The sequence below is a fragment of the Dictyostelium discoideum genome, assembly GCF_000004695.1.
Source record: "Dictyostelium discoideum AX4 chromosome 1 chromosome, whole genome shotgun sequence".
NCBI classification, from domain to species: domain Eukaryota; phylum Evosea; class Eumycetozoa; order Dictyosteliales; family Dictyosteliaceae; genus Dictyostelium; species Dictyostelium discoideum.
Genome location: NC_007087.3, coordinates 822,068 through 849,069, shown reverse-complemented (window position 1 = coordinate 849,069; position 27,002 = coordinate 822,068). Strand labels below are relative to the sequence as shown.

Sequence of the window (27,002 nt, the reverse complement as noted above, 5' to 3'; positions counted from 1 at the left end):
TTTTAAAATACCATCAGAGTTGAAAATGAGATTTTTTCACCTATAAAGGATTCGTCACTATTCAATTGATGGCAGATCCATTCCCAGATGTTATGAATTAATAATGCCATTATGTTTCCATGAGAAGGTTCTGAATAAGTCATAATTTTCATACCATTCCACATATATTAATCCACAATTAATCAATTTGGTAGGGCTATGTTTGGTATACAATAGTCTTTGATCATTAATTTTTTTAATTTTTTTGATATATTAGCGTTTGTTACAAATTTGATGACGATTGTTTAAAGTTTTTAATTATTTATGGATCCAAAGTTACCTTGGCTGTATATTTGTTTACAAATCCATATCCATATCTGGTGTAATATCAATGCTTTTATATTTTTATATGAAAAAAATGTATAGAAAGGTCGTTGTCATAGCTTTATTGAGATACCATTTTAATGTGAACTTTTTTTTTTTTTTTTTGATATAATTAATGAACTTAATTGAAGATTCGTTTTTTTTTTTTTGATATAAATAAACTATTGTAGTATACAATTAGTATGTTATTTTTATTTATTTATTTTAGGTTTTTTAGTTTTTGTGAATTTAAAATAGTATGTTATTTTAGATTAGGTAATTAATAATTAATTGGTGGTGTAATTGTTGGAATTGGTTCATTAGTGTTTATGCTCCATTCTTTTTTAAATTTTTTGATGGTTTCGGACCATTGGGTTTCTTTTTGAGTTTTTATGAGGTTGTTTTTAATTGAGTATTGGTTAAAGTTTGATAAAGTTCTTGAATATTCCAATCTTATTAGCTTGTGCCATTTTGATTTTAATATATCATAATCTAGTGTTGTGTTGTTTATTTGGTTGTTCCAATTATCAATTGATTGAGTTATATTGATGTCAAATATTGATTTGCATAACCATATCCATATTTGGTGAATAACTAATGAGATTATGTTCCAATATGCATGTGTTCTGACTAGATCAAGATTTGTGTTTATATAATTCCAGTTGAACCTGTATTTTTTATATTGTGCGTTTTCTGCAAAATGAAAATTAATATTGATAGTTGGATCTGGTTTAAATGCTTTGTTGTTTGTTTGTGGTTTATAGATGAGTGTGTATAATTTTGTTGTTTGGTTTTTTGTTAGTGACCAGTTTTTGTTTCCATTGCAATTTTTATATATAAAATATTTTAATTTGTCGTGGTTAATGAAGTTGATTGTGTGCTGACAATTGAAAAACAAATGACCATAGGGATCATTATTCATTTCATTGTTGAAAATGGGGCAAACTTTGTTGTGTAGATGATTAATCGGAAGACATCTAGCATGGAATCTTTGCATTGTATCTCGGCCTTTTGGATCTTTTAATTTTTGAATTTTGACGAAAAGTTGGTCGTATGTGTATTTCCATAATAGTTGTATTGATTGTTGGTGCGAAGTAAGAAGTAGATCTGAATATTTCTTGCCAATATAGTCTTTTGATTTGCATTGGTGATTGTTTAGTATTGTCGAGTAGATTTCTTTGAGTGTTGGTGGTAGTGAAATATTATTTGTGTTTAATGTTTGAGAGGGTTGGTTTTTTGTTAATATTGGTTGTAGGATTTGAACTTTATCTTTTAGATGTCCAATTTGAGTTGCATAGTTTTCCCATTCTTTTTTGATTTTTATAAGGTATGGAGAAGAGATTGATTTGTTGATGATTTGATCCATCCAACTTATCATGTATATTGAATTGTTTGCAGATTTATGCATTTGTAAAAATCTGTTGTATATCCAAATCTTTTGAGCAACTTGTCGTAATTGTATATTCCACATACCCCAACCACCTTCTTTTAATGGTTTTAATGATCTATCATAACACATCAAAGGTATTTTTGCACGTGAATGGATGGTTGATGTGTTTTTTTCAATGGAATTGGTATCGAGAGTTGGTGATTCAGAATTTGCGGGAGAATTCATAAACCATGAGATTAATTTATTAATTTGAATTTCTTCATCTTTTGTAAATTCTTCAAGGTATGATAAATATGTTATTGGTGATAGTGAGTAGGTGTTTATGATGGTTGTTTTTGTTTTTAATGTTGTGCCACTAGTTTTCCATAGCACTAATGATTTAATCAGTGTTTTCATTGTTTCTGGTAATTTCCTATGTAAACCATTATGATTAAAGAAATAGCCAAGAACTCTTTCTGATTGATCTTTTTTGGTTATTGGAATTCTTTTTGATTGTGGAATGTTGTTTATTATGTGTTTATCAGTGATTTTGTGGGGGTTGATTTCTATTATTGCACTTTTGTCAAAATTTAATGATGATGATGTTGAAGCGCAGAAATTATCGAAATGTTTGATTGATTGTTGTTGTTGTTCGTAGTTGATGTTGTATGTTGTAGAGTCGTCTGCAAATTGGGTAAATTTAATTTTAATTTGTGGATTGGGTGAAATTGGTAATCCAATTATTGAATTGTCTGCATTTATTGTTCTTGCTAATATTTCAATTACAATTACAAATAAAGTGGCTGAGATTGGGTCACCTTGTTTTACACCTCTTTTAATATCGAATTTTCTGGTCGTTTTACCATTAATTGAAATTTTTGCTTGTGAGTCAGATAATAGCTTGTGGATTAAATTTATTAATTTTATTGGTATACCAATATGAATTAATGTTCTTTTAATGCTATCGTGAGAGATAGAATCAAATGCTTTAAAGAAGTCAAATAGTGTGATGATACCAGGGAGGTTTTTAGATTTGAGGTAGTTGATTAATTCATTGATGTTGATGATGTTGTCTATGATGAATCTGTGGGGTACGAAACCAGTTTGGTTGTTGTTGATGATGAAAGGAAGTATTCTCAGAAGACGTGCATTGATTACTTTTGAGAGGATCTTGTAATCAGTGTTTAGAAGTGTAATGGGACGACGATTTGATATGAGTAAGGGGTTGCCTTTCTTGTATATTGTGTGTATAAGACCTTCTGTGAATTCTGTTGTGATGTGGTGAGGATTTTCTAGTATATCGTTGAATAATGTAGTGAGAATTGGTTTAACTTGGTTTAAATGATTAATGTAGAATGCATTTGTAACGCCATCTGGACCGGGTGATTTGTTGGGGTTACAGGTTTTAATTGCAGCTTCAACTTCATCTTGTATAAATGGTGAGTCTAAACCATTCCAATATTCATTTTTTATGATGGGCCATGTGTTTAGCATGAGCTGGTGAGTAATTGGACAACATATTTGTAAGCTATATAGATTTGTGTAGAATTCAACAAACGCATTTTCAATTTGGTCGGGGTCGGATGTAATGATGTTACCATATTGGATTGATTCAATTTTTGCATCTTTTGATCTTTTGTTTAGTATTGCTGATAGATACTTGCTAGGTATTTCTCCATTTATATGTTTTTTTAATATGTTTGTGTGGTTTTGATGTAGTTTGTTTTTGTTACATATAATATTGTATTCAGCGATGCATTGTTCTTCAAGATGTTTGAATTTTGCTGCTTTTTCTAATAGTATTTGTTTTGCACGTTGAGTTTGTTTGTCTTTGTTATATTGATAGTTTTTTAGAGTTTTTATAATTTTTGATTTTACTTTTGACCAGTTTGTAAATTGATTGATTGATGTGTTATTGTGATTAGTTATTAAATGATTGATAATATTGATTGCTTCATGGTCATTTGCAGTACCAGGTGATAATATCCATCTTTTCTTATGTTTATTTATTTGAAAAGGTGAAGAAATTGTTGTTGATATTGGATTATGATCTGATAATGAAGATGGAATTTGGTGGACTTGTGTATATATATTTTCAGGGTCTATTCTATTGTATTGAGTATATATTCTATCTAATCTGTTGCCATGTGTATGAGTTGGAGTGTTTTTAAATTCACCTTGATCAATTAGATGGTGTTGGTATGTGTAGGATTGGATAATATCATCTAATAGTGAATTGTCGTTGTGGATACAGTTGAAATCTCCTGCGATAATAGATACATGTTGGGATTGGTTTGGTATTGGGTTTGTTGAGTGGTTGTGGAGAAGTGTTTGTAGTGAAGTTGCATATGAATTCTTTTTGATGGTATTATTTGATGCTGGTGCGTAAATTCCAAGAATACCAATTGGTAATTGATTTGGAAATATAACGTCTGCTAAAATAGCTCTACCATCAATTGTTGATATGTGTTTGAGTTTGAGTGTGTTTGGGTTATGGTTAATGATGATTACACCATTTCCTCGTTTGGTGACAGAGATGATGTGATCGGGAAAATCATGTTTAAGTTGTAATGGTGATGAATTGAGTTCAGTGAGTATTGAGATTGTTGGACGAGGTGGAAGTTTTGATATAAGTAGTTGTAGTGTGTCAACAGCTTTTTGGTAGGAATTGTGTTGATTGTTTGGGTTTTCAGTGAATCCTCTACAATTCCATGTTATAAAGTTGATTTTTGAGCTCATACCTTACTAGGTTTGGCAGCACCAGTATTGACTGGTTGTGTAGTCAGGGCATTGCTGCTTCTTCTTGTATTTATTGTATTTGGAGTTGGTGCACTTGGTTTGTTTGGTTGAGATTGTAGAGGTTTTTGTGGTACAATTGTTGGATCGGTTGGATTGCTCATTGATAAAGAGTTTTTCCCGTTATTATTATTTGAAGAATCACTTTTGTGTGAAATTTCATTATTGTTTTGGGATTGATTGTTAATATCAAGTGATTCATTTAGTATAGCTTTTGAACCACTATTTTGAAGTGAGTTATTATTGCGATTGGAATTTGCAATTTCGTTGATTGGTGGGGTGTTAATGTTGTTTTTTGGTGGTTGATTGTTTTTGTTCATGTTTGGGTTTGTGATGGCATTTTTTATAGTTGTTGCCATATCTGCATTTTTTGCATGTTGAATTTTGTGTTTAGTGACACTACGTGTTGCAGCTTTGATATATCTTGTGATACCAGATGGTTGTTCGATCTTTTGATCAATAATGTTGTGTGTGTGATCAATTAGATGATATGTTATAATGTAGCTTTTAAACGCAACAGCATATGAGTATGTGACAGTAAATGATTCAATTGATGTACAACTGGTGAATTTAGTGAGGTTGTTTGTAATTGCATCGTTTGCATGTTTGGGTGAGTACGTTTTAATGAATGTTTTAATGATTGCATAATCATTTGATGATATATCGAATCTATAGTTGAGTTTGTCGATATTTAGTGCAAGTTGGTTTTGAAGGTTGATTATTGAAGTTAATTTATCAACGTTGCAATTTACGAAGGCAGTTGCACCAATTATTTTGAATGCTGATGGCGACAGTATATCTTCGAAGAGTTTGTGAATGTTTTTGTGAATTTGTTGAATTCTTGTGTCATCTTTTGAGGTTAATTCTTCACGGATGTGTGGTTGATTAAAGTAACACTTAATGTTGATGGTGTTATTGTTTTTTTCTAAGAAAGAGAGTGGTCTTGTGATTGATGGAGGTGCAATGATATCTAATTGATTATCAAGTCCTTTGTTTAGTGAGAGTTGGTTTGTTGGGGTTTGTTTTTTAGGTGTGTCGATTTTTGCACTTTTATTTTTTGTTGTTGAGGTTGTGGAGGTATTATTTGTATTGGTCGTGTTGTTATCTGTATGATTTAACTGTAATTCAGTTGAGTGATCATCAGCCATTGTTGAAAAGTATATAGGACGATAGCCCTTGCTTTAATGAGCAAAAAAAGGGTAAAATTAAGAGGAATGAATGTATTTGAGGTAGTTGAAGATTCGAACCTGTGATCAACGGTTTTTAAAAAAAATGTGGGGAGATCCGAGAATCGAACTCAGGACGCTACCACCCAAAGGTAGCATTATACCACTTAACTAATCTCCCATTTTGATGTTTTTTAAATTTTTTTAGCTGAAAGCATTTTTAGTTTTTTACGCACACTATGCACATCTTCTTCGAATGCAAATCAATAAAACAGAATATCGACTCAATCTATCAAAAGGTCTGTAAAGACTCCAACAACACTTACCACGGTCCATGGAGCGAAAAAGTTCTCGGAAAACTACTCACACCATTCTCATCAAATCTGATAGGAGCCATTATGGAATCGATATGGTACAGAAGAAATCAAATAAAATTCAACGATAACACTACAATAATAACAGAGAACCAAATAATTCATAAAATAAAAAAAGCGAGAGATGCCGAATGGGATAGAACAAGAAAGATAGTAGAAAAACAACTACGTCAAGAACTAAGATGCACTGATAACCGAGAGTCAATCAATCGGACCGCATCAATAAAAAGAAGACTCGAAAAATTCAGCCACAACTGGAACTCGAAACTCATGACCATAAAAATCCCGGAACACTTCATACCATACTGCTCATATAACACCAACTACTCATAAAAAAAAAAAAAAAAAAAAAAAAAAAAAAAAAATTATAACAATAATAATAATAATAATAATATAATAATAATAATAATATAATAATAATAATATAATAATAATAATAATAATATAATAATAATAAAAAAAAAAAAAATAAGAATAACAAGAAAAAAAGAAAAAAAAAAAAAAAAAAAAAAAAAAAAAATATACAAATAAACTCTCCTAGAACACACTCAAATTGAGTGATGTTATTAAAAAAAAAAAAAAATTACGCACACCCCCTGTAAAAAATAAAAATAAAATAAAATAAAATGAGATCTAGCATCTCAAGGAGAAGCAAATAATAATTGCGTTATCCAATTCAAAAAAAAAAAAAGTTTTTTACGCACCATCAACCTTAAAGACACGCCATACTGTTGCTCATCCACGACTAAAAAGAAATAATAATACATAGAAAACAAGTCATACGAGAACTGATTAAAACACAAAGGGCTGCATGGGACAGGACACAATCGGTAAACAAAACATTAAGGACCAAATCAAACCAACGGCCAGAAGAACAAAACAAACTAGACTCTCGCTAATACTATTACAATTCAGCAAACAATGGAACTCACCACTTCACGCAATAGCACTTCCCAAACATCTCAAAAAATACAATAATTCACTCAGTACTCTCTATAAATAATAATACTAAAAAAAAAAAAAAAAAAAAAACCTGGTAACTCAAGTTAAAGTAAAATAAAAAAATAGAAAGAAAATAAGATGAAAATTACAAACAACACCACAAATATTAAGAAAAACAAATGCCTACAAAAAATAAGAGAAATTGTAGACAAAACTCAAATAAAAAAAAAATAATTCAAATATGTCGTCAACATCAATCACGAAGCCGACGGGAGAAGCAAATAATAATTGGGTTATCAAAAAAAACGTTTTTAGTTTTTTAAATTAACTTCTTATTTAAAATAATAATAAAATAATAATAATACCAATAATATAAAAATAATCTAATAATAATATTAAAAAAAAACTTTAAAAAAACGATTAATAGTGAGTTTTTTAACAAAAAAAAAACAATTTTAATTTTAGGTAATAAACCTTTTTATTTTTTTTAATGTTTTAATGGTAATTAAGGCTGAGTATTTAAGGTAACAAACCTTTGAGTTTCTGGGATATTTTGGAGAGTTTGAGATTCATTAGGTTTATCCACTTATGGTGGATACCTTTGAAGTTTATTTGTCCTCGGAGTAAGGAAATAATGCTCTTTTGTGTAGGGTTGAGTTGAACAGAATTTTGCATATCCATGTGCGGTGGATAATGATTGAGACATAGTTTCTATAAGAATCTTTTCGGATTCTTTTTTTTAGTTGACAAAAAATAAATTTTAATTTTTAAAATATAGTGCATTATTATTGTTTTTAAAATATCCAGTTTTAGAAATGTTTGTATTTCAATTAAATGAATAAAATAGATAAATTAAATATTGAAATTGTGTTTAATAATATGAATTGGCAAATGATACAATATTGGGAAGCACTGATTCTGGAATACAATAAGCTTTGCATGTTAGTTTTCTTAATCTTTATATTATATTAAGGAAATATTTTGGATTTTTGAAATCGCTTGAATCTTTTGGATGGGATAATTTAAATTTTTCTTCATTTTTGATATATTAATGAGTGACAAGTTTGTAACATTTGTTAATTAAAGGGAGTCGAAAGAATATGAAAGTTTTTATCCTTTCTTTTTTTTATATATATTGATTAGTCACAGTTTATCAATTAAAGGAAATAAACAATAATTAATAGTTTATATATGTATTTTAATTTTAAAAAGTAAAGATTTTTTTTTTTTTTTTTTTTTTTCTTTTTTTTTTTTTTTTTTTTTTTTTTTTGTAGAATTGATTATATCAATTTTAAAACTCGTTGGTATTTACTATTGAATAAAATTTTAGTTTTTTAGATAAATTGGCTGAATGAGATAAGATTCAGGAGAATTGATTCTGGAATACAATATACTTTGCAAGTTAGTTTCCTAAATTTGATTTTTTGTTTAAGGAAATTATTTGGGTCGTTAAAATTACTCGGATCTTTTGAAAGAGTTAATTTTAAATCTTTTTATATATTCTAGGGTGGCTAGTTTGTTCCATTTATTAAGTAAGGCCGATTAAGAGAGCTTTCCATCTTAAGACGGTTCATCGTTTTACAATTGGTTGCACACCCAAGTTCCGATGTTGGGAGTTAGTGCTATGTTGTCTTTTTTTTTTTTTTTTTTTTTTACCTGTGATCAGACCTTCAAGGAATGTCCTTGTGTCTTTTCGGCGGTGTTTGTTAAACGGTTTTATTTTTATTATTCAATTGTATTAAATTTTTTAAACTATATTATATATTTTTTTTTTTTTTTTTTTTTTTTTTTTTTTTTTTTTTTTTTTTTTTTTTTTTTTTTTTTTTTTTTTTTTTTTACTACTACTTAAATTGGAAGAGGGTTCGGAGCTGCTGGGGTTTGCCAGGCTTTGTTGAATTTGTATTTGTGAAGATCTTGATTGGTGTTTTTTAGTATTGCTTCGTCGTGTTTGATTTTCTTTAGTGTGATGAATTTTTCAGTTTCGATGAGATTTAGTAATTCTGTTTCTATGACCTTTTGTTCGAATTTTGGCTCTGGTTTGCTTTCATCAGTGTTGAACAATTTGTGACAGATTATCTTCCATAATTGGTGTGCTATTATTCCTATGAGATTGGGGAAGATTCTCTCAGTTCTGTTGTATTTTGATATGTCTAAGGTATCCATTGACCATCTGTGGATTTTGGTGAATGATAATTTGTTAACTGTTGATATGATGGTTTTTTCAATATCAAGGATATCTTGGCATAGAGTGAAGAGGTGAGAATAAGGGTCTCTGAATAGGTGGCCACAGATCTTGCATCTGGTGTCTCTTTCGTGGTTGATACCTGGAAGTGATCTTGAGAAGAATCTGAAGAGGGTGTTTCTACCTTTTTGGTGAGAAATGCTGTTGATGTTTATGAATACTTTGGGTATTGCTGTGTTGTATCTCACCGCCCATAACTTCTGCCATTCTGTTCTTCTTGGTGTTGGGTGTCTGTCTTTGATCATGAGTTCGTAAATTTCTTTCAGTTTTAGTGGTTCGTCATTGTCGTTTCTTATACAGTCTGGAAGTTCATTTATCTTTGGATGGTTTTGGTAAAATTTGACTCTGAATACACCCCAGTGTCTGCACATATCGTTGAGGGTTGAAGTGTGGGCTTTTTTTCTACTTAATTGCTCCATGTACCATTCTTGTAAGGTATTGTTGTTGTTGTTGTAGTTGTTATGGAGTAGCCTGTTCATGTACCAGATTTTGAATGCTATATGTCTTAGTTCTATATCCCATAATTTTATGCCTCCTTCTTTCCAATCTGCATATGCTCTGTCTATTTTCATCATAGTTTTGTATTTTCTCTCTTCTGTATATGTATTCTTAACTGAGGAGAATAAGAACCATCTGGTCATGTTATTGATTTCCTCAATTTGTTCTTCATTTAGATTATCCATGTATTGATGGTATGTTAATTTGGATAGAACGTATGTTTTGAGAATTGTCATCTTTGCCTTCATCGTTATTGCTTGTGATTTCCATTTGATTAGATTGTTTTTCATTTCTTGGATTAAAGTGTTGTATTTTGAATTTAAACCTGTTTTGGTGAAATTGAGGCCAAGATATCTTTCTGGGACTGTACTCTCTTGGAATGGTAGATCGTGTGGTTTATCTCCTATTGCTATCATTACTGTTTTCTCTTTGTTTAACGATGATGATGTTGCTGAGCAGTACTTTTGGATTTTAGTATTAATTTTCATTAGTTCTTCTGTGGAGTTTGTAAATGTTGCTATGTCGTCAGCAAATGCAGTGAGTTTTAATGATTTGGAATTTGGTAGAGTGAAGCCTTTGATTGTATTATCATTGATGATATCTATTAGAAGTGGTTCTAAAACTAGAGCAAAGATTGTTGGTGATATTGGGTCTCCTTGTTTTGTTCCTCTTCTGATTGTTATTCCATTGACTAAAAAGTCGTTGATCTTTATTTTGTTTTTAGTATCTTTGAGTAGGTTTAGTAGGATCGCTGTGAATTTTGGGGGGATACCAATATGCTCTAATGTTCTTGTGATACTCTTGTGGCTGATTGAATCGAATGCTTTGTTAAAATCGTAAAAGGTAATGAGTGTATTGTTCTTTCTTTTGTTACTTATTTCTATTACTTCCTTCATGATCTGAATATTGTCTTGGATGAACCTGTTTGGAACAAAGCCGTTTTGAAATTTGTTGATAATTTTACTGGTGATATCTAATAATCTACTGTTGAGAATTTTGCTTAAAATTTTGTAATCTGTATTGAGAAGGGTGATTGGTCTTCTATTTGAAATGTTTAGTTCATCTCCTTTTTTGAATATTGTTGTTATTACTCCTTCTTTGAATTTTGTGGGGATTTCTTTCTTATTTGTGAGGAGGTCGTTGAAAGCTATAGTCAATATTCTTGCTATTGAGTTGATGTGGTACTTGTAGAATAGTGCATTGATACCGTCTAAACCTGGAGATTTGTGGATACTTGAAGTTTTGATTGCTTTGGTCACTTCATGTATTCTTATCGGTCTGTCTATCTCGAGTTTCTTGATTAAATCAACGTCTACTTCCCATTTTTCTAATAACTTCTTGTGGGTTTCTTCGTTATCTTCTTTCTCTTCATATTGATCTTGATAGAATTCAACAAATCTTTTTGCTATATTCTCTTTATCTGATATGGTCTTATTATCTTTATCTTTTATTTGGAATATTGATTTATCTTTGGCTCTGGATTTAAGGATACTTGTGAGGTATTTGCTTGGTGTTTCTTGATGCAGGTGGAGTTTTAATTTGATATCCCATGCTTTTACCTTTCTTTCTTCTTCTAATATTCTACTTATTTCTTCATTGAGTTCTTTTCTCATCTTTGGAATGATATCACTATTTCCAAGTAATTTGTGGATTACGTATTTTCTTTTGTTCTTTTCTTTCTTAATTTTGTTTTGTTCTTTTTTTAAATAATCTCTGATGACATTATTTTTAAATTTCGTCCATTCCTCCACTGATTTGATCTTATCTTTGTTCTTACTGATTAATTCTGATAACCCATCATGTATATGTTTGTTGTTGAGAATTTCTTTACATAATGTCCAAGGGAGTCTTTCTAGTTTGGTTGTTGTTGTTGTTGTTGTTTCTCTGTTGGTTTGTATTGCGATTGTGATGGGAAAGTGATCTGATTTGTTAAATACTGTTTTGTGGACTACCAGTTTTGAATTTTGGTTTAGTAGTGTTGGATGACAGTAGATTCTATCTAGTCTCTTCATTGATCTTGGAAATGTTGGAGTGTTTTCTTCAATACCAGTATCTAGTAGCATGTTTCGGTCTATTATTTTACGTAATTCATTACCGAAGAAGCTGTTGCAATCGTGGTTGTTATTGAAGTCGCCTGCTATTATTTGATGGTTGATTGAATTATATTTTTTAAACAGTGATTTTGAGTTGATTATGAAGGTGTTTCTTTCAGATATAGTCGCTGGAGCATAGATCAATAATATGTTGATAGAATTAAAGGAATTGTATTTAATTGATAGTATTCTACCATCATCGTCTTTGAAGTTTATTGATATGTGGCCTTTTCTTGTATCTCTATTTTCTATTGCTATGCCAGTTCCTTTACCTGAACCATGATCTATTCTTTCAAAGTTGAACATTGTTTTGTGGTGGTTGAATCCATTGAAATTAGTTTCAGTTAGGAGTGCTAATTGAGTGCCAATTCTTTTTATCGTTTCTTCTGTTTTATTCTTAGCCTTGGTTGATTGATTACCTCTGCAGTTCCATAGTAATAATTTTAATTGTTCCATTATTTTCTAATACTACTGGCAATTGGAAACTTGGTACCATTGCTTGTAGTAATTTTATTGATAGGTTTTGTAGTAGTAGTAGTAGTAGTAGTAGTTTTGTTTAGGTTGTTGATTGTTGTATTGCTTGTTGGTAATTGATGTGTGGTTGTTGTTGGTGTGGTTGTTGTTTGTGTGGTTGTTATTGGTGTGGTTGTTATTGGTGTGGTTGTTAATGCATTAGTTGTTGGTGGAGTTGATGGTATTGATTTAGTTGTATTTGTAGTTGTTGGTTGTTGATTTTTATTACTTGTGTTTTTTTTTTTTCTAACATCTCTTATTTCTTTATTGTTATATTCTGAGATGAAGGCTCTTATTGGATGCTTACTACCTTTTATAGCATCAATGTTTGTTTTGATGATTGAGATATCATCTTCTTTATTAAATAATAGAATGCATGAATATCTAATCACATCTGGTAGCATTACTATGTTGTATTCATCTATTAGTAATGGCTCCAATCCCCAGTTTTCTTTTACCATTTGATTGTTTATTTTTTTTATTATGTTTTTTGTAAATGTGTAAAAGTGGACATAGTGATATCCTGGGGTGTAAAGTATGAATTTTTGCAGTGGGAAATCTTCATACTTGAAAGTGCTGTAACACTCGTGTAATATTGTGAATTTTTCTTTTAGTATTCTACCAAATACTGTTATAACCTTTTGTCTTCTGACAATGTTAAGAGTACCATTAACTATGAAATTATCTATTAATTTTGATGAATTACTATTTAATTCCAAGGTATGTGGGTAGAATAACCTTATTTGAATAGTTTTTTTATTTAACTCTTCTTCGCCTAAGTTGAGTTCACCTTTAAGTTTATCGAAAAAATTCATTTTTTTTTTTTTGTGCTATGTTGTCTCTTTTATTAATCTTTCAAATAGAGAGTCGAACCTGTGATCTTAGCGGTTTTCTTTTAAAAAAAAAAGTGGGGAGATCCGAGAATCGAACTCAGGACGCTACCACCCAAAGGTAGCATTATACCACTTAACTAATCTCCCATTTTGATGATTTTTTAATTTTTTATCTGAAATAATAGTAAATTTATATTTTAACTCGATCTTAATTTTACAAAATAAGTAATTTTAAGAATTTTATAAAATAAATTTTAAGCAAAAATTTCTTAAAATTTTAAAAAATGAATTTCTTGGAAATATTTAAATTTTTAATTTATTATTTTTTTTTTACAAATTTTTTTTTCAACTTTTTTTTTTTTTATTTTTTTTTTTCATATTTCATTTTCAACTAATTTCCCAACAATTAATAGAACTCTGAAAATAAATAAGAAATTAAAAATGAAATTTTATATTGAAGATCTTTTAGTATATTTTCCATATTCATATATTTATCCAGAACAGTATAGTTATATGGTAGCATTAAAGAGATCATTAGATAATGGTGGACCATGTATATTAGAGATGCCAAGTGGTACTGGTAAGACGGTATCATTGCTATCGTTAATTTCATCATATCAAGTTAAAAATCCATCAATTAAATTAATTTATTGTTCAAGAACAGTGCCAGAGATTGAACAAGCTACAGAAGAGGCTAGAAGGGTATTACAATATAGGAATTCAGAAATGGGGGAAGAGTCACCTAAAACGTTATGTATGTCAATGTCGTCACGTCGTAACCTTTGTATTCAACCAAGGGTATCGGAAGAGAGGGATGGTAAAGTGGTCGATGCCCTCTGTAGAGAGTTGACATCCTCATGGAATAGGGAGTCACCCACGAGTGAAAAATGTAAATTTTTCGAGAATTTTGAATCTAACGGAAAGGAAATCCTACTAGAAGGGGTGTATTCATTGGAAGATCTAAAAGAGTATGGATTAAAACATCAAATGTGTCCATACTTTTTATCAAGACATATGTTGAATTTTGCAAATATTGTTATATTTAGTTATCAGTATCTTTTAGACCCAAAGATCGCCTCATTGATATCATCATCGTTTCCGAGTAACTCGATTGTGGTTTTCGATGAAGCTCATAATATTGACAATGTTTGTATCAATGCCCTATCAATCAATATTGATAATAAACTGTTGGATACGAGTTCAAAGAATATAGCGAAAATTAATAAACAAATTGAAGATATTAAAAAAGTTGATGAAAAGAGATTAAAAGATGAATATCAAAGATTAGTTAATGGTTTGGCAAGAAGTGGTTCAACAAGAGCTGATGAAACAACTTCTGACCCAGTTTTACCAAACGATGTAATTCAAGAGGCTGTGCCAGGCAATATTAGAAAAGCCGAGCATTTCATATCACTATTGAGAAGAGTTGTAGATTATTTAAAAAGTAGATTAAAATCACAAATGCTACTAAGTGAATCACCATTGGCGTTCCTACAGGGACTCTACCATGCCACCCAAATCTCTTCGAGAACTTTACGATTCTGTTCATCAAGATTAAGTTCATTGCTTAGAACATTGAGAATCAATGATGTGAATCAATTCTCTGGTATATCATTAATCGCTGATTTTGCAACATTGGTTGGTACTTATAATAACGGATTTTTAATCATCATTGAGCCTTACTATCAACGTCAGAATAATACATATGATCAGATATTTCAATTTTGTTGTTTGGATGCTTCGATTGGTATGAAACCAATTTTCGATAAATATAGATCAGTTGTGATCACAAGTGGTACTTTGTCACCATTGGATATCTATACGAAAATGTTGAATTTCCGTCCAACCGTTGTTGAACGTTTAACAATGTCATTAAATAGAAATTGTATTTGTCCATGTATTTTAACAAGAGGTAGTGACCAAATTTCAATATCAACCAAATTCGATGTTAGGAGTGATACAGCTGTCGTTAGAAATTATGGGGCATTATTAGTTGAAGTCAGTGCTATAGTACCCGATGGAATCATTTGTTTTTTCACTTCCTATAGCTATATGGAGCAAATCGTATCGGTTTGGAATGAAATGGGTCTGTTAAATAATATTCTAACCAATAAGTTAATATTTGTTGAAACTTCAGATCCTGCCGAATCAGCATTGGCATTGCAAAACTACAAGAAAGCATGCGACAGTGGTAGAGGTGCCGTACTACTTTCAGTGGCAAGAGGTAAGGTGTCTGAGGGTATCGATTTCGATAATCAGTATGGCAGATGCGTCATTCTCTATGGCATACCTTACATCAATACCGAGAGTAAGGTATTACGTGCACGTTTGGAATTCCTTAGAGATCGTTATCAAATTAGAGAGAATGAATTCCTAACTTTTGATGCAATGAGAACTGCTTCTCAATGTGTTGGTAGAGTCATTCGTGGTAAATCCGATTATGGTATCATGATCTTTGCTGATAAACGTTACAATCGTTTAGATAAACGTAATAAATTACCACAATGGATCTTACAATTTTGTCAACCTCAACATTTAAATCTTTCAACTGATATGGCAATTTCACTTTCAAAAACTTTTTTAAGAGAAATGGGTCAACCATTTTCAAGAGAAGAACAATTAGGTAAATCATTATGGAGTTTAGAACATGTTGAAAAACAATCAACAAGTAAACCACCACAACAACAAAATTCAGCTATAAATTCAACTATTACAACTTCTACTACTACTACAACCACGACTTCTACAATTTCTGAAACACATTTAACATAAAAAAAATAAAAATAAAAAAAACAAATAAATAAAAAAAACAAATAAATAAATAAAAAATAAATGAAAATCTTATTTTAATAATTTTTTATTTTTATTTTATTTTATTTTATTTTTTTTTTTTTTTTTTACTGATAATATCAAAATCATCAAAAAAAAATTTTAAAATAAAAAATAAAATATCTAAATTTTTTAAAATAAAATATCCAAAAAAATTTTTTTTTTTTTTATTTTATTTTATTTTAAAATAATTTTTTTACAATTTTTTTCAATTTTTTTTTTTTTTTTCTTTTTTTGAAAATTTTTTTTATTTTATTTTTTTATTTTTTGTACATAAAACCGTGTTTATATTATCTTCATCTATATTCGTATTTAAAATATTTTATATACCAATAGATTGATATCAATATTATTTATTTTATTTTATTTTATTTTATTTTATTTTATTTTATTTTATTTTATTTTTAATTACCACTATTTTCGAAAAAAAAAAATAAAAAAAATAAAAAAAAAAATAAAAAAATAATAATCAAAACCAAAACACGACGATAACAAACAAAAAATAAAAATTATAATCAAGATCTAAATTATTAACTCACAACACTCTGTATAATAAAAAATTAAAAAAATAAAAATAAAAATAAAAATTAAATAATTGTAATAGTAAAAAAAAAAATAAATAAAATAATGTCAACTCCAATTAATCCAGAGAATGTCTCAAAGAGTGGTACATTTAGAAGGGGCCCAAATAGAACTAAATCTACAGTATCTATTTTTCAAGCATTCGATAATCCAGATCAAAAAACATTAAAAACAGCTCGTATGTATTAATTATTAAAATAATTATTATTAGAAAAAAAAAATTAAAAAATAAAAAATAAAAAATTAAAAAAAAAAAAAAAAAAAAAAAAAAAAATCAAAAAAAATTTCTCTCTAACCCTTTAAAAAAAAAACAAAAAAAAACAAAACAAAACAAAACCAATCCAATTAAAAATTGAAAAAAAAAAAAAAAAAAAAAAAAAATCAACAAAAAAAAAAAATTTCCTCTCTCTAACCCTAAAAAAAAAAAAAAATAAAAAAATAATCTAATAATTATATAAATAAAATTTTATTATGAAAAAAAAAGAACAAAAATTATATAATATACCATCACAAAAATCAGAAGATTATTTACAAAAGGTTAAACCAAGAGAAACAACAGGTGAACCAGTATTTTTTAGTGGTGATGGTGTATTTTATGATATAAATTATGTACCAGTATTTACACATAAATTACCAGAAAAAGGTAGTTTAAATAATAATAATAACAATAGTAATAATAATCAAACAGGTAGTTCAGCATCAGCAGATAATATAGAATCAAATGATACAGAGAATAATGAAAATGGTAAAGAAAAAGAAGAGGATGATGATGAGGAGGATGAGGATGAAGAAGAGGAAGAAACTTTACAAGAACAATTAGTTCATCTTTATAATTCAATTCCACAAATTGATGAATTTGAAAACTTTTTCGATTATGAACAAGCATTTTTAGATTGGAAATATGCTGTTGATCAAATTTTTGACAGAACTCGTTTACCAGTAATCACTGGTCGTGCTTATTATCGTCCAAAATTATCAGATTTTCAAAAAATGTATAGAGGAACTTCAACATTTGGTGATTATAGACCTTCAGTTTCAAGTTTTTCAATTGAAGGTGGTAGTGGTAGTATTGGGTATGATTCTTCTTTTATATATATATATATATATATATATATTTATAAATTTAAATATAAAAATTATTAATATTTTTTTATTATTTTAAAAAAAGTGGTGATGGTGATGAAAAAAGTGATCCATTAAATAGTGAAATTGAAGATGATACAGCAGAACATAATTATAATGAATTTAGTTTATTAAAAGATCAATTAGAGAGTTCAAGTGAACCATGGGATAGTTTATTGATACCACAAGAACCACAACCAATCGATTATAATACATTTGAAGAGTATGATGATGCATTGATGAGATGGGCATCAATTTGTTCACAATTACCAGTATTCCCACCACATCCATCACAATTGAAAGATTTAATACCAATTCAATCGATTGCAGAATCACAAATGAATAATATTGGTGATATTATAGTTGAACAACGTTCGAAATCACAAAGAGATGCAGATGGGTCCAATTCATTGGCAAATCAGTCGGTTATTAAATCTGGTCTTTATGAGATGGTGTTTATGGATTTACAATTACCTTCATCCAATTTAACACGTCAACAAGATCAACAAAAGAAATTAGAGATTGAGTTGGAGGAGAAGGAGCAAAAGAGAAAGTTACAATCACAATTGAATGATTTGATCGCTCGTAACAATAGTAGAGTTTCACCAGCCATTTCAACCAAACCAATGATAACGGTGGATCAAGATACAAAACAACGTATTCAACAAGTTATACAACAGCTATTGGACAAGAGGGAGAAGGCATGGAGAGAGACCGGCGAGAGACAGATGATAGCGGGTGGTCAAGAGCAAACTTTAATCTCTCGTACCTACGTTGCACCATTCATTGCCAAAATACATGGCACTCACGATTCGTCGGCATTGCTATCGTCAACTCAACAACAATCAATATTCAACTCAAAGAATGATGCTTTGAGAAGAACAGATTTAACATCGAAACAAATTCATGACAATTATGATTGCCCAACTCGTGTTTGTGGCATGCCTGTGAAATTCTTGGTGCCCCATTACGACCTTGTTTTCGAGCCAACCAAATGTATACCCGATTCAGTGTATCAACAGAATTTAATTCAACAATTAAAGGTGTTCCATTATGGTGGCAGACATAACCAACTCTACAGCTGGTATCATCCAATGGTGCCACCTGAAGAACACCAAAAACATAAGGAGGAGATCGATTTCATCATTATGTCTCAACAAAGAATCACCAAAGATAAATTAAACATTCAAAATATCTCTGATATACTCTATGGTGATATGTATTTAGATAAGTTCTCTGACCTATTGGATTCGTCATTTAGTGAGGATTTCGATGGTGGTAAATCTTATGCAACCGTAATCACCAAATCAATCACACCCGACAATATTCAAGATCTATTGGCATTGTTGGAGCAAAGTAAATCACCATTGTTTCATGCTAAACTTAGTTTCTTGGTTATGAATTTCTTTAGTGGTAATAAAGGTTCAAACATTTTAGAGAAACTAATTGCCAATAGGGATGTCAAGAATCTTTCATTGCTCACCTACTCTTTCGATTTCATTACAGAGGTACCAACCGAACTAATTCCATGGTCTGATGAAACCAATCTTTTGGTTAAATCAATATTGGGTGATTCAATTGAGGTACTTTGGAAATTGATATTTTGCTATTACTATCTAAATGTGATTGGCAAGGTATTGGATATTCATGTACATCTTTATTATTCAAAATCAATTATCAATCAAAGTAAAGTTTCAATCACTCATTCAATTGCAACTCTACTTCAAACAAATACACCAAACATTTTGGATAAGATTTTCACTGGTATCAGTCATCGTAGTAAAACCGTATCCTCATTTTGTTTGTTCATTCTATTGCAATTGATGAGTAATCAAGAGGGTTTGGCTGTACATAATTGTTTGAAAGCAGAGAATTCCAATCTTTATGGTCGTGTAAAGAAGATTTGTGATAGTAAATTAAAACATGTTCAATTTGCTGCAAGAAGATTATTCTCTGTATTTGCCAAAGCTCCTTGGGTTGATTTCGTCTATAAAGAGTATAATAAAGATCCAGAGCAATGTTTATCAGTTTGTGATTTCATTGGTAATGACGAGAAGAAACCTTCGTCATTACTTTTGGAAATGTTATTGGAATTCTTTACAACATCATTAGATCGTACGATTGAGGCTGCAACTGCATCATTACCAATTTCAAACACTTCTTCATCCTCCTCACCATCTTCATTATCATCGTCGATGGGTGGTGGTAGTGGTGGCAGTATGATGGGTGGTGGCAGTGGCGGTGGTGGCAGTATGATGGGCGGCAGTGGTAGTAGTATGGGCAGTCTAATGAATAACACACCACCATTATCACCAGTTGGTTCACCACCAGTCTCAATGTCAAGTAGCTTTGGTGGTAACACTCCAAATATAACAATTGGTATTAAAAATAAATTTAGTTTTGTATTGGATGGTGCATTATTCCATCATTTATTAGCTCATATCATAAAGAATAGTAAAGTTTCAAGTTATCAAATGTATGTAATCTCGGCACTTTTATCGAAATTGGCAAAGACTCACTTTAAGTTGGGTACAATTCAAGTTAATCAAAATTCAGTTAAAACCAGTCAAAAGAAATGGGGTCATCCAATGTTGTCACTCTCACCAATCGATATTCGTAATATGAGTAGTAAAATGAATGATCCAGTTCCAGGTCAATATCAATATCCAATTAAATCAAATATGTTATCAACGATTCGTTCCTTATTGAAATTCTCAATGGTATTCGATGTCGTAAAGAAAGAGGATGATTTCTACACTCGTCTATTGGTATTCTGTAAAGATGGTGTCTCTGCAGAATTCAATCGTCAAGCTTGGTGTTTACTCTATCAAATAATGAGACATCATATCGGTACCATAGAATCATTGATAAAGGATAATATATTATCAGGTTTCTTAGAGATGATGGGTACATCCTCTCATCCAACCGTAATTTGCCACAGTTTACATTATATCACTAAAATGTTTAACATTGCAGAGATTGAAACAAAGAATCCAAAACGTACTAAAAACGATGCAAAAATCATTGAAAAAGATAATAAATTACTCAATAGTCTATTCAAAGATAAAACTTTATTCATTAAAGTTCATATGATTTACAAGAAATATAAACCTGAAATGTCTGGTGTTAGTTCAAAAGAAAGTAATAATAATAATAATAGTAACAATAGTAATAATAATAACAATAATAATAATAATAATAATAATAATAATTCAACCATTTCACAACAAAACAAAGGAAAACTTGTTGATAGAAGTGAAACTGTTAATAAGTTTGGTTTGGCTTTCATTGAATTGGCTAAATTTTATTATCTTTTAAATACTTCTCCACATTGTGCAAAACTTTTAAAAGATACACTCAAAAAGGAAGAATACAAAGAAGGTCTTCGTGATCTCTATGAAATGTTTTTATCAAAAGAACAACTCATCTCAAATAATACTCCAAATAGTGGTACCACTAGTGTTAAACAAAATTCAACTGGTTCAACTCCAAATAATGGTTCTCCTGTTATTACACCTTCTTCAAGTACTAAAAATGAACAAAGTGGTAGTCGTAGTATATTTGGTAAAATTGCTACAAAATATTCAAGTTTTTCATCAAAATAAATAAATAATAAAAAAAAAATAAAAAAATAAAAAATAAAAAATAAAATCCTTAAACTTTATTTATTTGTGATTAAAACACGAATAAAAAAAAAAAAAAAAAAAAAAATAAATCCTAAAAATATGATATTTCGTTGAACATCGCTTGAAAATAGTTTTTTTTTTTTTAATTTTCATTTTTTTTTAATTTTTTCATTTTTTTTAATTTTTTTTTTTTAATTTTTAAATTTTTTTTTTTTTAATTAAAAAAAAACATTCATATTTTCGTGTTCTCCATTTATAATAGTAATGTCAAATAAACAAATATTTTTAAAGTAATTGTTTTTTTTTTTAATTGTTTTTTAAAAAAAAAATAAATAAAATTAAATTAACTAATTAATAAATAATAAAACATATTGAAAAAAAAAAAGATGTTTTTCACATTTTAAAAATAGGTTTAAGAGTGGAGAAATCATTTTAAATAATTTTAATAAATATACAGATTCAATTTCATCAAAATTATTATTTTATCAAAATATTAAAAATCAAGAAAACAATAGCGGAAACGAAAATTATAAAAATTTTAATTATAATTATAAAAATAAAAATAATTATAATAATAATAATAATAATAATAATAGTAATAGTAGTAGTAATAATAATGGTAGTAATAATAATATAAAATTTAATTCATTATTTATAAGTTCAATATATTTATATAATAATAATAATAGTAATAATAATGATTTAAAAAATGATAAAAATGATAATTCAATAGGAAATATTAATAAAATAATTAAACCAAAAATTGAAATTCAAGATTTATTAAATCCATTTGAAGCGATTAAAGAGATTGTTGGTAATAAAGAAGATGAAGAAATTAATTTAGTAAAGATTGGTATTAGAGTTTTAGAATTGGGTTTAATATTGTTACCGAGTGTTTTAACATTTCCATGTTGTTTCATACCAGGTGTAAAAGAATTATGGTGGCAACTTTTATTGGAAACCATTCAATTCAGTGGTACATGTTGGATAAAATTTGGACAATGGATAAGTACAAGACCAGATTTATTCCCAGATTTATTGATAGAGAAATTCTCACAACTTCATAGTCAATGTCCATCCCATTCATTCCAATTCACTAATGAATCCATTGAGAATAGTTTCAATGGTAAATCAATAAAAGATTTATTTCTATGGTTTGACGAGGAGCCAATGGCGTCGGGGTCAGTCGCGCAAGTTCATAAGGCCCTCACAATGGATGGTAAAGTCGCAGTTGTGAAAGTGTTACATCCAAATGTGAAATCCAATATAAAGAGAGACTTTTTTATTATCTATAGTTTGATTTGGGCATTCTCTCATATACCCGAAATGAAATGGTTAAGTCTACCGGAATCAATACTCGAATTTGGTAAATCAATGATGAAACAGGCAGATCTAGAATTGGAGGCTTCTCATCTCAATAGATTCAATTCAAATTTTAAATACAATAGTGAAGTAATCTTCCCAAAACCATTATATCCTTTAGTTTCAAAAGAAGTCTTGGTAGAATCATTTGAACCTGGTTCACCAATTATGGATTTCATTAAAAAGAATGATCACCATAACCCAACTTTAGCTAAAATTGGTTTATCAGCTTATATGCAAATGATGTTGGTTGATAATTTCGTACATGCTGATCTTCATCCTGGTAATGTTTTGGTTAGAACTTCAGATGATGATAATTTTAAATCAATTGATAATAATTATTTTAAAAAATATAATAATGATAATGATCAACAACAACAACAACAATATAATTTACCTTTTAAAAGAAAATTATATGATACAATTGAAAAAAGTCATAAAAAATTTGATTCAATGTTGGGTGGTATTCAATTGAAATCAATTGATTTTAAAGAACATCAAAAATCTTCACCAAAATTAATATTTTTAGATGTTGGTTTAGTAACTCAATTAGGTCAACAAGATAAGGATCATTTCATTGAATTATTCACTGAAATTGTAAATGGTAATGGTAAAGAAGGTGCAGAATTATTAATTCGTTACGCTAGAGAAGCGAAATGTACTGAAGAGGAAATGTATCAATTTAAAGAGAGAATGGGTACACTTTTTAATCAAGTTCAAAATTCAAAATTAAGTGAAGTTCATGTTGGTCAATTTATGAGTGAGATTTTAGGTCTGGTAAGAGAATATCATGTTAAAATTGAAAGTAATTTTGCAACTTTAGTAATGGGTACAATAGTTTTAGAGGGTTTAGGTAAACAATTAGATCCAAGTTTAGGTCTTTTAAAAGCTGCTATACCTTTCTTATTAAAATCTCAAGTATTTTCTTTCTCTAATTTCATTAAAGATTTCTTTTTAAAATCTAAAACTTCAAAAAAACAATTAAATAATGATAATAATAATAATAATAATAATAATAATAATAATAAAAATAATAATGATAATAATAATAAAAATAATAATAATAAAAATAATAATGAAAAAAATAAATAATTCTAAAAATAAATAATTCTAAAAAGTTTTTTTTTTTTTTTTTTTTTTTAATTAATCGAGATTTAAATCTTTTTTTTTATTTTTTTTTATTTTTTATTTTTTTTTATTATTTATTTTTCAATTTTAATTTTAATTTTAATTTTACATAAATATTATTATTGTTATTTATAATTATTGTTATTATAATTATGATTTTTTTGTATAGATATTTTTTTTTTTTTTTTTAAATAATTAAAATTTTTCAGGACATTTATTAAAAAGTGGATAATGGCATTTATTTGGAGACATAATCGCTGTTACGAATGAATTTCCATGTATTGTTTGTAAAGGTTTATTATTATCAATATATCCATTAATAAAATCATTTGAATTATTATTATAATTTGAATTATTTGTAAAATTATTCATTAGTTTGTTTGTTGAATTTCTATTTACCATTATATTTTCAATTGATTCTATTTTTTTTTTTTTCAAAAAAAATTAGTTTCTATTATTATTTTTATTATTATTATTTTTATTATTATTAATTTTTTTCAAAAGATATCTCTATCTACTTACTTAATATTGTCATGTTTTAAATATATAAATAATTAATTTTTTTATTTTTTAAATTTTTTTTTTTATTTTTTTTTTTTTATTTTTTTTTTTTATTTTTATTTGATTTACTATTTTTTTTATTTTTTATATTTTTACAAAATATCAAAAAATAATTTTTTTTCTTTAAATATTAAAATTCTATTTTTATAATTTTAAAATTATTTTTAAAATTTTATTTTAATAATTTTTTTTTAAATAATAAATCCTATAAAACATTCATTTTTTTAAAATTATTAAATTAAATTAAAATAAAATAAATAAAAAAATTAAAAAAAACATATAAAATTTTTTAAAAAAAAAAAATTATAATTATTACTTGTTGGTGTTGGTTTGTTGTTATTTATCTTTCTTTTTTGGTCATTTACAAATTTGAATAAATAAAGAACAAACTGTTTTGGATAAAAACATATTGGAAATGGTTTGATTTATTTTAAAACTTAAATTTTTAAAATAATTTTTCTTATTTTTTTTTTATTACTTTTTTTTTTCTTTATTATTTTTTTTCTTAATTTTTTTTTTTTTTATTTTTTTATTTTTTTTTTTCTTGTTTTTGTTTTTTTTTTTTTTTTTTTTTTCTTTTTTTTTTTTTTTTTTTTTTGTTTAAATCAAAATTATACCCCCACATTTTTATGATCATATATTACGATTAAAATAACAATTGCTCAAAATATTTGATAGTGGGGGATTTTTTTTTTTAATAATTTTAAAACAGGGTGGTAGTGTATATAAAAAAATAGATTAAAATCAAAATCAATTTTTTTTTTTCTCTTTTTTTTTTTTTTTTTTTTTTTTTTTAATTATTTTTTTTTTTTTTCCTTGTGGTAATGAATAATTTTTTAAAATTTTAATATAAATGGCAATAAATTTATTGTTAGGAAATGTACGTATATTTTGAAATAAACAAAAAAAATAATTAAAAAATAAATAAAAAAATTATAATGATTGAATTTATATGCTTATAATGTGGTGGTATTATTTTTATACATATATATATATATATTTATATTCTTTATAATTGTGTAATTACTTTTAACACCCTTTTCATTTAAATTTGAAATTTTTTAATATGTTCTTCTCACAAATTTGAACCATCATTTGCACAAACTACAATTTAATATATTTAAAAAAAAATACTAATTACTAAAATTACAAATTTATCGTATCATCAATGCTACTAATATTCTTCATAGATCATCTTATCTTTTTTAAATCTGAGATAGTATTTACAATTATCCCAAAAATGGTTTATTATTTATTGTTATTGACATTCACAATAAATGGGGTTGAACATATTATCCTTAAAATTTTTAAAATGGTTAAAAATTTAGTTTTTTTTTTTTTTTGGAATTAAATAATTTTTAAATAATAGTTTTATTTTAACATTTGTAAATTTTTACATTTTAATCAAATTTTTATTGTAAAAACAAATTTACAATTATTTTAAATATCTCATTGGAGAGTTATATATATTACTTCATAATTCGACTTTTAATTTTTTTGTTTTTTTATTTTTTTTTATTTTTTTTATTTTTTTTATTTTTTTTATTAAATCCAATATATCTTTTAAACCAATCATAAATATTATTTTTATTTTTAAATTTCATTATTTCAAATTTACAATTATTTATTGAAATACTATTTATTGTAATATTAAGTATGAAATAAAATAAAAATTTTAATGAAAATAATTATTTTTATTTTATATATTTTACTAGTTAAATTATAGTTTCTTCATTTTTTTTTTTTAATTTTTTTAAATTGTTTTCAAATTTCTTACATAAAAAATAAGATTACTTATTAATTTCATCAACAATTATTATTATTAATGTTTTTATTAATTCATTAAAATTAATAAATCAAACTATATCATTAATGAAGGATCAATTTATATATTTTTACATAAATTATTCTTAAAAATTTCAATAAATAATTAAATTAATTTGCAATAAAAATTTGATTTTAGATTTTATCATCAAATGTTATTTAATTAATAATAAATAAATTATTTATATTTTTGTATATTAAATAATATTAATTTTATTTTAATGTATATATTTTAATAAATTATAAATATACTATAAAAATAAAAGAATAATTGTAAGAAAATATGTTGCCATAAGTTTAATAAAAAACAAATAAAGTTTATATGTAAGTTATTTTTCAAAATTATCACAAAAAAATTTTCAAACCTAATGTTTTATCGAAAAGAAATTCTGATTCACCATCGAAAAATGATTAGCCAACTAAATTTTATATTGAAATTCATTTTTCATCGAAGACATCGTAGCGAAGTGGTCTAACGCGTTTGACTTGAAATCAAATCTCCTAGGAGGCGCAGGTTCGAACCCTGCCGATGTCGATCTTTTTTATAAAGAGACTTAAGGTCAAGGGTTCGACTCTTTTTGGCAACATTGATCAACAAAATATTAATTTATTAAATATTGTTTAATTTTAATCATTATTATAATTATTAATATTATTAATATGATTATAAAAAACTTATAAACAATATAATTTTATTATATCTTACATTGTGAGAAAATAATTGATTTAATCTGGGTTTGGTGTGCAAAGGAGAAAACTATCATTCTCAATCCTTATTAATGAATGGAGCACACTAGAGG

At 27.3% G+C, this 27,002-nt stretch overlaps 8 protein-coding genes and 3 non-coding genes across 11 annotated transcripts; 4 read left to right on the top strand and 7 right to left on the bottom strand.

Annotated features, from left to right (window-relative positions):
* Window positions 1–2: 2 nt before the first annotated feature.
* On the bottom strand, window positions 3–143 carry DDB_G0267782 (hypothetical protein; the record flags this gene model as incomplete). The annotated part of the gene is made up of 1 exon (XM_642214.1): window positions 3–143. One exon carries the CDS (start codon window positions 141–143, stop codon window positions 3–5), a length of 141 nt encoding a protein of 46 aa, XP_647306.1.
* Window positions 144–622: 479 nt separating this feature from the next.
* DDB_G0268524 (hypothetical protein) lies at window positions 623–6,152 on the bottom strand (the record flags this gene model as incomplete). The annotated part of the gene is made up of 3 exons (XM_642213.1): window positions 623–4,410; window positions 4,653–5,625; window positions 6,090–6,152. The coding sequence occupies 3 exons, from the start codon at window positions 6,150–6,152 to the stop codon at window positions 623–625; spliced, it is 4,824 nt and encodes a 1,607-aa protein (XP_647305.1).
* tRNA-Pro-UGG-3 lies at window positions 5,784–5,854 on the bottom strand. Its single transcript has one exon. It is a non-coding gene; the product is annotated as a tRNA-Pro (tRNA).
* Window positions 6,153–8,834: 2,682 nt separating the features above from the next.
* On the bottom strand, window positions 8,835–12,128 carry DDB_G0267780 (hypothetical protein; the record flags this gene model as incomplete). Its single annotated transcript, XM_642212.1, has 1 exon — window positions 8,835–12,128. The coding sequence occupies one exon, from the start codon at window positions 12,126–12,128 to the stop codon at window positions 8,835–8,837; it is 3,294 nt and encodes a 1,097-aa protein (XP_647304.1).
* A 149-nt stretch (window positions 12,129–12,277) lies between these two features.
* DDB_G0267778 (hypothetical protein) lies at window positions 12,278–13,150 on the bottom strand (the record flags this gene model as incomplete). Its single annotated transcript, XM_642211.1, has 1 exon — window positions 12,278–13,150. One exon carries the CDS (start codon window positions 13,148–13,150, stop codon window positions 12,278–12,280), a length of 873 nt encoding a protein of 290 aa, XP_647303.1.
* Window positions 13,151–13,244: 94 nt separating this feature from the next.
* On the bottom strand, window positions 13,245–13,315 carry tRNA-Pro-UGG-2. The gene has a single exon. It is a non-coding gene; the product is annotated as a tRNA-Pro (tRNA).
* Window positions 13,316–13,609: 294 nt separating this feature from the next.
* Window positions 13,610–15,940, top strand: repD (transcription factor IIH component; the record flags this gene model as incomplete). Its single annotated transcript, XM_642210.1, has 1 exon — window positions 13,610–15,940. The coding sequence occupies one exon, from the start codon at window positions 13,610–13,612 to the stop codon at window positions 15,938–15,940; it is 2,331 nt and encodes a 776-aa protein (XP_647302.1).
* Window positions 15,941–16,624: 684 nt separating this feature from the next.
* On the top strand, window positions 16,625–21,306 carry DDB_G0267776 (hypothetical protein; the record flags this gene model as incomplete). Its single annotated transcript, XM_642209.1, has 3 exons — window positions 16,625–16,757; window positions 17,064–17,652; window positions 17,748–21,306. 3 exons carry the CDS (start codon window positions 16,625–16,627, stop codon window positions 21,304–21,306), a joined length of 4,281 nt encoding a protein of 1,426 aa, XP_647301.1.
* A 285-nt stretch (window positions 21,307–21,591) lies between these two features.
* On the top strand, window positions 21,592–23,781 carry abkC (ABC1 family protein kinase; the record flags this gene model as incomplete). The annotated part of the gene is made up of 2 exons (XM_642208.1): window positions 21,592–21,617; window positions 21,738–23,781. 2 exons carry the CDS (start codon window positions 21,592–21,594, stop codon window positions 23,779–23,781), a joined length of 2,070 nt encoding a protein of 689 aa, XP_647300.1.
* Window positions 23,782–24,012: 231 nt separating this feature from the next.
* DDB_G0267772 (hypothetical protein) lies at window positions 24,013–24,352 on the bottom strand (the record flags this gene model as incomplete). Its single annotated transcript, XM_642207.1, has 2 exons — window positions 24,013–24,236; window positions 24,340–24,352. 2 exons carry the CDS (start codon window positions 24,350–24,352, stop codon window positions 24,013–24,015), a joined length of 237 nt encoding a protein of 78 aa, XP_647299.1.
* A 2,303-nt stretch (window positions 24,353–26,655) lies between these two features.
* On the top strand, window positions 26,656–26,737 carry tRNA-Ser-UGA-4. Its single transcript has one exon. It is a non-coding gene; the product is annotated as a tRNA-Ser (tRNA).
* The last annotated feature ends 265 nt before the right edge of the window (window positions 26,738–27,002 follow it).